Below are 12589 nucleotides of genomic sequence, written 5' to 3' on the forward strand. Positions count from 1 at the left end.
TTGGTATATAAGTGTACGCTTTTCAGAACTCTTAAATGCCTACCTCCATCTATTTTCTCTTCATTGTTGACCTCCATGACCACAAATTTCTCACAGACAGCAAAAGTGGGCAGAGTGGAGGAAATGAACTGGCCAAACCTGTATAAGCACAGATGTACAACAATGCTACTGTCACCCTTGAAAAAGCATGGACCAGTCACATTTTGTACAAAGTGTCGACAATACTGCATCACTGGAAAATGTATTATTTCAATTGAAAAAAGTGTTTTTTAAAGCCTTAATCTATGAATAACACCAAAACCAGACATTATCCAGTAACAAATCTGAAACATGGCACTCGCTAAAATAATGCCAGATACAAACTACAATCAAGAACAGTAGAATAGCACTGGGTTTGTTATGTTAGAGCATGGTATGGTTTACCTGAGAAGATCATAGCTGTTTGGGAAACCCTGTAGAAGGAGACTGAGGACATTGCTGATCGCAGCTATAGTAGGCTGGGAGAGAGAAGTATCTCGAAGGGTCAGCAGCAACTTGGGAATGAGCTGGAACTCTCTCATTAACTTGCCATTTTTAGCTGCCTCACTGAGGGAACAAAATTATATGGCAAACACTGAATCTTGAAAATAAGCCTATTACTTATAGCTGCACATTTACAAAGTTATCAGGAAAATGAAAATATCTTGTTTGAAGCGGGTATGTGTCTTTGTGATATTTTATTAAAAAGGCATGTCATAGTTGTATTTCAACAACAGGCTGATCAACACGGGGACTACTGGGTAATAGTTCAAGTTCACATTTATTTGTCATTCTAGCCATTTATAAGTACACAGAGGAACGAAATATCGTTCGTCCTGGTCCAATGTACAAATACAGACAGGAAACTGACATAGATATTGTTGATAGGATACACATAGTGCAAAGTCCAGATGGTGCAAATTACAAGGCAATACATAGTACAATATACACAATACACTGGAGAGATTTAAAGCCTTTCTGGAATTGGGGTGGGTGCGAGTAGATTCCGGGGTGTTGAGGAGCCTGACTGTAGAAGAAACTGTTACAGAGTCTGGTCGAGCTAGCCCGTAAACTGCAATATCTTTTCCCAGAGGGTAGGAGGGCAATCTATATTCAAAAAAGTATTTTTTCAATGCCTTAATCTATAATAGTACACAAAAGCTATATCACCTCGCAACTCACAACTCACAACTGGCAACCCACTGAAACTAAGCAGGTGTGAGCCTGGCCAGTACCTAGGACACCTTCTGGGAAAGCTAAGGTTGCTACTGGAAGAAGTGTTAGCAGACCTTCTAATAATCTCCATCTATCAGTAGGCTTCACTGATAGCTGTTGGGTCATGAGTGGTGCCATTGCTTCACCCAGGTGGATGTTTCACATTGATAGTGGTAGAGGGGAGTCCCCATTATTGAATTAGTTTATGGATTATTATAATAATGCTAGTGTGTGGCTGACCTTGTAATAAATACAATTTGTACATCTGCAATATATACCTTGCACCAGGTTGCCGGTGCTGTACTGTAGGATTCCGTCAAAATAACTGTTACAACTACACACCCTTGCCCAGACCACAACACATGAACCTCTCCAGATACTAGTCAATTAGGACATTGTAATATAGATCAATGCCACACTTGCTAACATCCAGTAGGGCCGTGTTTGGGGCTTTACACACCCCTTAAAGTAAATGTTACAATGTACCTCTCCAGCCCACCACTCCCACCAAAAACTATTAGAATATTGTAGGGGTGCTGGTCAGTCCAACTCACACTAGTTTCCCTGTGCTGACATTTAAAACCCTGTGCCTGAACTGGACAAGAACCTAATAATGTCATGGGCCAAGTAAACAGTGAAACTTTTATTTCAAGATTCATTTAAAAAATGGACTGCTTAAAAATATTATAGAAGTGCTCTAAGCCCATAAAACAACTTCACAACAAAGATATGGTGTGGAATGCAATTAAATCTGCTGCTAGCACACAACATGAGAATTGAATTTAATAAAGTATGTGACAGAAACACTGTGTAATAGAAATATTATTTAATTAACCAGTTAAATACTTATGGGATGTATTGAACTGGTATCTGTGCTACATTGTTGGAAACAATTAAAGAAATTATTAAGATGTTGAGGAGCTCATGTTATATGTTGCCATAGTCTTTAGAATATATTTTTTGGAGTACAAGAAACCAGAGATTACTAGCTGCGTAAAAACACTATGCGAGCAGCATGAACAGTATGAAGGCAGTGTTCTCTTGCTAAGTGGGACATACTGGTCCCTTTCTTTAAACTTTGTTCAGTGTGTTTTTATTCCTTGATTTGTGCCAGGCTTGACATTTAACTAGTTAAATCATAGCACCTGGACCCAATCAACTAGTGATTATTTAGTGACTATGCAAAAGTCAAAGTCACACAAATGTACCATGGTCAAACAATGACAAGATTCTACGAAGTATGAGATTCTATTTATCTTTTTTACTGGCTTTTCTTTCATGCACAATTCCCTGACAAGGTTATATTTATTTATAATAATATAATATTAATAATAATATAATAAGAGCAAGATAATTGGAGTCACATTATGAAGGCAATAATTATGTCAGCATATGTATTGTAACTTAACTCTGTATTAAACTAACGAATCTGTAGGATGTTCAAAATATAAATTCTATTAGTATTCAACTTCACCGTAATTACAAATAGCAGAGTATGCTTAGACTTAGAACCATAAAATACAAATATAAAATAAGCATTTAAAAAATCAAAACACCTATTGAGATACCCACCTTGACTCAGTTAAGAGTTCAATGAAATGCTCAAACAACGACAGATGCAGTTCATATGGAGCATGAAGCCAGACCTGTGAGATAAACAGATATAAAACTAAGCAAATGAGAAATCAGAGACTGATCCGATATAACTGAGATTGAGAATAACTTTTCACAAAATGCATTTAATGTGTATCAATATATTTAAGGTGCATATCCTTTTCAAAAGTATGTTTTAACAAACATTCATGAATTTAAGATTTGTATCCATAAACACTGAATTGGACACAACTGGCTAGTTATTTGATCGTAATATTCCTATAAATAAACATATGATGAGCTGCAAAACCATCACTCTTCACTAATATGTCTATATGCTGTATGGTCCCTCTTACTTCTGTGTAGAAAAAGCCTGAATCGCATATGGAGAACCCCACCTCAAAGTCACAGAGCAGGTCCTGAAAAGCTGTGGAATTGGGAATGATGGAAGTTTCGTGACCACTGTCAACTGTGCCCACTAGGGAAAAGGTGAGGTGAAGAATATGGCTGTTCAGAAGGGAACGTTTCTTCTTCAGCAGCATTGCCAGTAACTAAAGCAGGAAAAAAATAAATTCTTCAGTCTAAACACCAAACTAACTCAACATGTTTCTCAAACACACAGAGAATAAACTGACCAGGATGGGAAAACCAAAATACTGCAAAACAATTATGGTCTGCACATTATAAAAAGACATAAAAGCCTTAAGTTTTCCAAATCAGAGGATCAAAACCAAACTCAGGGAATATGAACATGATTTATGAGGATGGAATGAAGGAACCTAAAGAGAAATTCACTGCAAAACAACAATCATGTATAAGTCATACCAAATAGCAGTTCCAAATGTATTAGGTGATTTTATAAGCATTTGTTCCAAAACATCCCCATACTGTTGCACTGCCCATTAAAAAAAAATTGTCTTCTCAGTGCAGCCTCCTGAGCCAGAAACAAGACATATACTGGTATACTGATTTATTCAGACATTTCATGCCCATCGCAGTACTAGTGGATACACTAAAACATCCATGCGAAAATAACTCAAGTATCAGACTTTTACCAATACAAAAAAAACTGTCTTCTGTAATACAGCAGGCCACATTAACATGCTAAGGAAAAAAAAAAGTGCCTCTACAGCATACATCATCACACCTGTTTTTGTTTCTTCAATACATAGTTTAAAATAGGAGTTTGTGATTACAGACCAACACTTTTATTTCTTGTAGGAAAGTTGCATGTTTCATATAAATATATAATATAAAAATTAGATCTGAGAGTCTGTCCAAACATGCCCTTAAAAACTAATTTGCTTCTAGAACTAGAAATTGTAGAGTATCTTTCCACAATACGTATTAAATATCACTTGCTCTTGTCACAAAAAAAACTCCTCATGTACCAACTCTGGATGCTGAGCATTTATTAAACATATCAGTATTGCAAGTTTTCAACCAGAATGGAAGAGCTTAATTGTTATTGCATGGTGAAAATATACTTCTAAACTCCACGTGTTGTTTGTGTATATGCTGTAAATAAAACTGTTAACTAAAAAGAAAGTCAGTGCATTTTGTATCCTAACCTACATACTGTTTTATGTTGTGAAAAATGACTAAATTGTTGTTAATGCTATTTGCATTATGCTGTGTTATGAGATCATTTTTTGGTATAATATGGAGTTCCCAATAACAACTGTACCATAACGCATTGTCTAAATTACCTGCAGTTATTTTTTCATCTGTTTTATCTACTCACATTATTAAACATACTGGGCTCTATATTCAAAACTGAAAATGCTTTTAATATCAGGCCAACTAAACACATACAGCTTAGGTAAAATCTATTACACAGTCTTGAATATGGATGTTTAAAATCTAGAGTATAATGCAAAATATTGCTGCCTAGCTACTGCATTGTGCAAGACAGTGTTGGCCCTGTATTGTTCACAGTACAAAGCTTATGCTGTTTCCCCACAAATGTTTAAGTGTGTACAGATGCTGTAATGGCCATGATGCGTCAGAATACATCAGGAGAGGCACATCTCCTACTCGTGGTAGCGGAAGGCATCATTTCTGGCTCATGAGGCTCTGCTGAGAGAACTGTTATTTTGAGATTGGCAGTATGTGGCATTACAGAAGTGTTTTGGATCATAAGGTTATTATACAATGACCTTACAGTGCCTTGCGAAAGTATTCGGCCCCCTTGAACTTTTCAACCTTTTGCCACATTTCAGGCTTCAAACATAAAGATATAAATTTTTTATTTTATGTGAAGAATCACCAACAAGTGGGACACAATTGTGAAGTGGAACGAAATCTATTGGATTTTTGAAACTTTTTTAACTAATAAAAAAATGAAAAGTGGGGCGTGCAAAATTATTCGGCCCCTTTACTTTCAGTGCAGCAAACTCACTCCAGAAGTTCAGCGAGGATCTCTGAATGATCCAATGTTGTCCTAAATGACTGATGGTGATAAATAGAATCCACCTGTGTGTAATCAAGTCTCTGTATAAATGCACCTGCTCTGTGATAGTCTCAAGGTTCTGTTGAAAGCGCAGAGAGCATCATGAAGACCAAGGAACACACCAGGCAGGTCCGTAATACTGTTGTGGAGAAGTTTAAAGCCGGATTTGGATACAAAAAGATTTCCCAAGCTTCAAACATCCCAAGGAGCACTGTGCAAGCGATCATCTTGAAATGGAAGGAGTATCAGACCACTGCAAATCTACCAAGACCTGGCCGTCCTTCTAAACTTTCAGCTCAGACAAGGAGAAGACTGATCAGAGATGCAGCCAAGAGGCCCATGATCACTCTGGATGAACTGCAGAGAACTACAGCTGAGGTGGGAGAGTCTGTCCATAGGACAACAATCAGTCTTACACTGCACAAATCTGGCCTTTATGGAAGAGTGGCAAGAAGAAAGCCATTTCTCAAAGATATCCATAAAAAGTCTCGTCTAAAGTTTGCCACAAGCCACCTGGGAGACACCCCAAACATGTGGAAGAAGGTGCTCTGGTCAGATGAAACCAAAATCGAACTTTTTGGCCACAATGCAAAACGATATGTTTGGCGTAAAAGCAACACAGCTCATCACCCTCAACACACCATCCCCACTGTCAAACATGGTGGTGGCAGCATCATGGTTTGGGCCTGCTTTTCTTCAGCAGGGACAGGGAAGATGGTTAAAATTGAGGGAAAGATGGATGCAGCCAAATACAGGCCCATTCTGGATGAAAACCTGTTGGAGTCTGCAAAAGACCTGAAACTGGGACGGAGATTTATCTTCCAACAAGACAATGATCCCAAACATACAGCAAAATCTACAAAGGAATGGTTCACAAATAAACGTATCCAGGTGTTTGAATGGCCAAGTCAAAGTCCAGACCTGAATCCAATCGAGAATCTGTGGAAAGAGCTGAAAACTGCTGTTCACAAACGCTCTCCATCCAACCTCACTGAGCTCGAGCTGTTTTGCAAGGAAGAATGGGCAAGAATTTCAGTCTCTCGATGTGCAAAACTGATAGAGACATACCCCAAGCGACTTGCAGCTGTAATCGCAGCAAAAGGTGGCTCTACAAAGTATTAACGCAAGGGGGCCGAATAATTTTGCACGCCCCACTTTTCATTTTTTTATTAGTTAAAAAAGTTTCAAAAATCCAATAGATTTCGTTCCACTTCACAATTGTGTCCCACTTGTTGGTGATTCTTCACATAAAATAAAAAAATTTATATCTTTATGTTTGAAGCCTGAAATGTGGCAAAAGGTTGAAAAGTTCAAGGGGGCCGAATACTTTCGCAAGGCACTGTATATATTAGAAAACTGCGAATTGAAATGATATAGGTTTGATTTTGGTGTTGTACCAAAATTTACCTTTGGTCTTTCCGATCTTTCGGAAACAACCAGATCAGACTAAGGTTTACAAAAATTTAAAAGGAATGTGAACCTAAATGAATGTGACCCTAGTAACTATTTCAAATTAAGTTGAGAGAGCAAGACATGATGGTCTGTTACACTCTGATGGTATGAAACACTTTTAACCATGGGAAAGATAAATTCTCATAATAAATCATTAAGCTACATTTGGAAGTACATTGTTCAATCTTTTTATCTTTCAATTCACAATCGCTGAACCTGACGCTGAGACACAATTGTTATCTTAGAAAGAAACAGCATGTTAAGTTAAAAGGTCTTTTCAATCAACGTTTTCTCATGTTCATAAAATGCTGCACATTAATAACTGCTACATTAATCAAACAGTACAAGAATTTTTGGCTCTCCTGATGCAAGTGTGTTACAGAATGAATACGTTTAACTTTGACATACAGTTTGGTCACACTTTATATCATTTGCATTACAAGAATTAAGGTACATTAACTGTAAAACAGATACAACCAGATAGCAAAGTATAGTTTTTATTGTGGCTGTTCTAGTAGTATACTGTATGTGAAAGGTGCTTAATTAACAGCACTGAGCTCTTTTCTTGGAGAACCACGACCATGTAAGTAATCTTCACATCTTGACTGGCTGAATCTAGTCAAGTAAACAAGTAACTTTTTGAGTAGTTAGGCAAAAGATTCATTCAATCAAGCGGAGTTCTCAGATAAAGTGACCCTGCATGTTCTTCAGGCCATAAGCTAGCTGTTCCTGAATGTAGAAGCATCTACCTATCTGAGTAGAGATGACCCTTACTCTGCTCCAACAACATGTTTTAGTTCTGTTCTAGAGCTGCCATCTACAATTTGCTCCAGTGCTCTTTAAAACAATATGCACATTTCCTTTCATCAGATCACATTTTCCAAATAACAACACTATTACAATAAAGAATATTCCACTACAAGTGAGAAAAGTTTATAATTTTCCTAAATTGCATAATGTGTATTAAATGTTGTCAATGTGCATCTATCTTTAACCACCAGATGGCCCTATACTATAACAACTACCAGTATTATTTTCTTTTGAACTAAACTCATTTGACTTAAAATACACAGAAAAGAGAACAAATGTGAATAATAGATGTTACATTTGTAGTGATGAGGACTAAATACAAACTGCAAGTGTATGCTTTTATATTTAAATATTAAATGTTTACATTTTTAATTGCTTCATTTTTAATTAAGTTTCATTGTGCATTAATGCAGTTATTGTAATAAGGCAAAGGAAATGAATTATCCCAGAGGAAAAGTTGTCAGTTCTATTACTACCCCAAAGTGTAAAACCTGTAAACTGAAGTGCAGGAAATGTGTCACTATCTGTAGATACTAGTGTTGAAGATGCTGTCTCATTGGTATTCTTTAAACTTATATTAAAAGCTTGTAGTTCAACAGTGCTCTCAAAGAGCACATTTTAAAAATCACAGTGCATTACAATGTTCACAATATGTCAGTAAGTTTGAATAGATATGATTTCAAAATGTGACCATTTTATTCATATCTACTTTACTAATCCTGCCATGGAGCCTGGTATGGAACTGACTAGGTCAGACAAGACAAAACACAAATAACCTCTTACATTTTCTGCATGACTAGGACCCCCACAAAGCACTTTGTTACCACTACCATGTAGACTGAGAGCACAAAAGCTTCTTTCAAATGTAAACATGATCTAAAGAACAAAGGTCATAATTTAAAGATGTAACACACAGTTAAGCAGAATCTTTTGAGGTACAATTTAATCATTCAATCAATTAACTGATCCAAAAAGAATATCAGATATTAATGGCTTTCTGTCTGATGCAACTTTTACTACAGATGCAGCCATTCAAAATGCGTGGGCGATACCGCATTATTTTGTGGTGCGCTTTACGCAGTCTACCGTGAGTTACCGGTAAATACCGCTAGTTACCGTAAATTCTCCTATAATTCCGCAAGCAAAATAATAGTATCCGGAATTTCCGCAAGGTGGAGCTAATAAAGCTCAACCTCTCATGTTTGAGCTGTCGCCATCAAAATCTTTAACGAAGATATTACTAATAGTATTAATAATGAATGACCTTGGACAAGCTGTAAACTCAAAGTATTGCCCTGGTCCACATTCTTTTTTTCATTGACCGTCTTTGTAAAAGTAACACCACAGCATTTCGCAATCACACATTTGTTTCCAATCATGCAAAGTACAGTAATTTTTGAGAATCGATTCACCATGCCTTTCACATGCTCATAAAAGAGATTGATTTAGGAACATAAGACATATTACCGTATGCAAACTGTACTGTATACAGTATGTATGTATATAATGTCTTACCTGTGCCCGTTTAAGTATTGAATATTTATATGGAATTTTACCACTGAAGGGAAATCTTAGTACCTGAGCATAAAAAGAATAGGAGCATACTGTAACGCGTGTGAAGGCCATAAACAATATTAGTTTTGGAACTTAAACATACAGTATATGGCTGGTCTCGGTACTTTAAAGAAAACATACACACCAGTATTCCATTTCTCCCTAAACATTTTAAGCATCTAAGTCTTTAACTAACGTGATACCGGAGTCAACAAGCATACTTTTAGAATTTGATTAAAAGGGAATATAATATGGAATCGCGTATCTAAAGAAATTTATATATGTTGCAAAAAAACTGCAACGGACATAAAAACTCCCTTGCTTTTCACAGATCGTTTCATAATTTCTAACTACAAAAATTATTTAAACTGCGACACTTATCATTCAACCAGAGCTTGAAATATCACAAGGATCCTCTAGAGCACAGCAAAGACTGTATTAAAAGTATACTAGTGACAAACTAGTATACTTTAGATCTTTTTTTTCTGAACCGGGGAAAATCTGATCATGTTTCTCAATAACAATAATAAAAAACATTATTTTACATATCACCTTATGTGATATCACCTTAAGGACAGCACATACAAGGGTTAATTGCACAATAGACCGCGCAAAGAAATTTAAAATAGTCTTCTTTAGGTGTGAGGGCAGGAGTGGATCGCAGAAGGCATAATCAGCAAATTAGGAAAACAAAGAACAGGACAGGTGAGACGTTTATCCAGAGAGCGAGTGATCAGAAAAAGGAACAGCTGTTACCCCCAGGTTTTACGCTCTCTCTCTGCTGAATGAATAAAAGCATTTTATTAAAAACGCGTTTGCGTTTGTCTGGGTATTTACGTTGTAATCTGTGGTTTACATCTACTGTATTGCTTTGAGGTGCCACTTTTAAAGGTGATATGTAAAATAAAGTTTTTTATTATTGTTATAGAGAAACATGATCAGATTTGCCCTGGTTCAGAAAAAAGACGATTAAAATCTGTAATCTTTCCACTTGTATGTCATCGGAAAAAACAAGAAGTTTCTGCTTTGTGTAAGGATGGTATCAAAAAGTAATCAAAGTGGTGAGAAAGCTGTGCTCCTCAAAGCGCTTTACAGGATAAAAACAATAACAACAATAGTGTTAAGCTGGGCAAACGATTTTTTTATAGAAATACAAAATGAGATATAATGATGTGTTCCGGCTAAGACATTAACGAGTACAACCCCCCTCTCTGCGGGAGTGCTGGCTGTGACGAATTAAACCGGTTTCACATGTATTTTCAAAGTACAAGGGGGCGAGATTTCCAGCGAAAGACACCTCCCCCCTCCAAAGCCAAGGAAGTACAGTACTTACTAGTTAAGAAAGCTAGGCTCCTCAATGAAATCGCTTTAACATGCTAATGCGTTGGTGTAACAGTCCAGGCGTGGCAAGCTTCTGATGTCAACTCGACTCGATTGGAAGACAATGAACATATTCTAGCCCTAAATGAATTAATAGCAAACATGGTTTACATAAAAGACATTTTTCCAAGAAAGTTTATAATAATCCGCTCTATAGTTGAAATCTGAGCCTAAATAAAAAGAAAAAGCATTTTCAGAGAGCAATCACGCTGTGTTTATGTAGAAAAAGTGATTAGGTTTATGAGCAATCTAATTACTTATTCGTTTAAAACGTTATATAAAATAAAGTTTATTATTAATTTGCTGGACAGAGCGGTGAACATTATTATGGATAACACAAAGATAACGATCCTGATCAGTTTAGAAATCTGTGTACGCTGTAAGGTTTTTACTTCTTAAACTTTTAAAATACACGTTTCGAATAGAAAGAAATCATCTTCCTGGTACAGTATGTATAGCAAACCAGCACGTCTTTTTTCTCCAATCAGAGGGGTTAGACGCTCGGTTAAAAGCAAAGGAGATTGTCTGTTATAGTGGACATAAAAACGAGTTCGCTGGCATTATATCCTAGAAGACACAGACCGGCGCCAGACCGGGAGAATGCCCGCAGCGTAAAAGAAAATGTCTGACGAACTAGGGATTGGACAGTTTCCAAGTGCTTGTACAATCGATGGAAGTGTTCAAATAAATGTGCAAAAGAAATAAACAAAATAATCATTTATTTCTTTATCATATTGGCTAGCTAATGTCCTCTCTTTGCTAGTGAGTGGCTGTGTTTCTGCGTTGGGTAGCAACGGGTGACTGTTCTCAGGCAGAAGATGTAAACAGCTTAATTTTCGTGTTAAATAATTTTTTTAAATTAAAATTCATTCTATACAGCAATCTCATATTTGGGTACCGTTTCATAAAACTTTAATGCTTAAAATGTTTAGGGAGAAATGGAAGACTAATAATGGAATAGAATGGAATGAATGATAAGTGTCACAGTTTAAATAATTTTCGTAGTTAGAAATTATGAAACGCTCTGTTAAAAGCAAGGGAGTTTTTATGTCCGTTGCAGTAAAAGAAAATGCCTGACAAAGTAGGGCTTGGACAGATTCCAAGTGCATTTTTGCAATTTACGTTGCATTGTCCATTGTGCTGCTGTAATACAGTTTAAAATAATTCAAAGTCTAAACTGTATCAGCTTTATTTATGGGTTGCAATTTAGAAAAAGTCAAAAACCGCACTCAAAATGCAATTTAGAGCTTTCTGGCAAGAGGAGACACCCAAATTAATAATGTAACATGCTACTGTTTGTGCATGAACAAAGTTATACTGCTATTTCCTTAGATACGCGATTAAAAAAAAATAAAAAAAAAATTTGAATCCCCGGCGGAACACATTCCATAAGAATCAGCGCTTTTATATACAGTATCGCCTTTAAAGGTGGCTTCTCAAAATGCTTTACAGGATAAAAACAACAATAACAGCAACAACAACAACAATATTGTATTTCATTGCACTTTGAAAACCAAGTAATAACTTAACTATATGTGCAAACGTTTTATGATATGTTGCTGTTGTGAGTGTATCTTTTTGTGTTTTATGATAAGTCTGTGGAGTGTATCTTATTTGCCTGTCTGTCCTGGCTCTCTCGCTTGCCCTCCCCCCCTCTCTCCCTCAATTCAATTCAATTCAAGGTGCTTTGTTAGCATGACAGATGGGTACAATCAGTGTTGGGTATTTACTTTGCTTTGAGATTCCACTTTTAAAGGTGATATATAAAATCAAGGCTTTAACTTGCTTTAACTCCGCAAGTCTGAGTTCTCGTGTCTGTCCTATCCGAACCCGAAAGTATACAATATGTATTTTTATAGCAGGTGGTGTACAACTTTTTAGCATAGATTACACTTTTATAAAATGTATTTAAAAAATAAATCTGAACGGGGAGAAAGTTATGCTGAAAGTTTATTAAGATACTTAGAAGACAAAGATATCAATTTATGTTGCATTTGTCTGATTGTGAATCAAAAAACACATATATTTAAACACGCGTTTACGATTTAAATCAAAACGCGATTTAAATCAATATAAATGTTTATATTGTAACGCATAAGTGACTATTCATTGTTA

At 36.3% G+C, this 12589-nt stretch overlaps 1 protein-coding gene across 7 annotated transcripts in view; it reads right to left on the reverse strand.

Annotated features, from left to right (window-relative positions):
• The window catches only part of wdfy3 (WD repeat and FYVE domain containing 3), a 160513-nt gene that overhangs the window by 54431 nt on the left and 93493 nt on the right, over window positions 1-12589 (reverse strand). For all 7 annotated transcript variants that reach the window (XM_088629498.1, XM_088629499.1, XM_088629497.1 and 4 more), the window contains 4 exons: window positions 3225-3377; window positions 2806-2879; window positions 424-585; window positions 44-138 (listed from right to left, as the gene is read on the reverse strand). In XM_088629498.1, the coding sequence (XP_088485624.1) occupies window positions 44-138; window positions 424-585; window positions 2806-2879; window positions 3225-3377 (484 nt within the window). The remainder of the gene's footprint in view (window positions 1-43; window positions 139-423; window positions 586-2805; window positions 2880-3224; window positions 3378-12589) is intronic.

This window comes from Lepisosteus platostomus, chromosome 4 (genome assembly GCF_059453375.1).
Source record: "Lepisosteus platostomus isolate fLepPlt1 chromosome 4, fLepPlt1.hap1, whole genome shotgun sequence".
Lineage (NCBI taxonomy): Eukaryota > Metazoa > Chordata > Actinopteri > Semionotiformes > Lepisosteidae > Lepisosteus > Lepisosteus platostomus.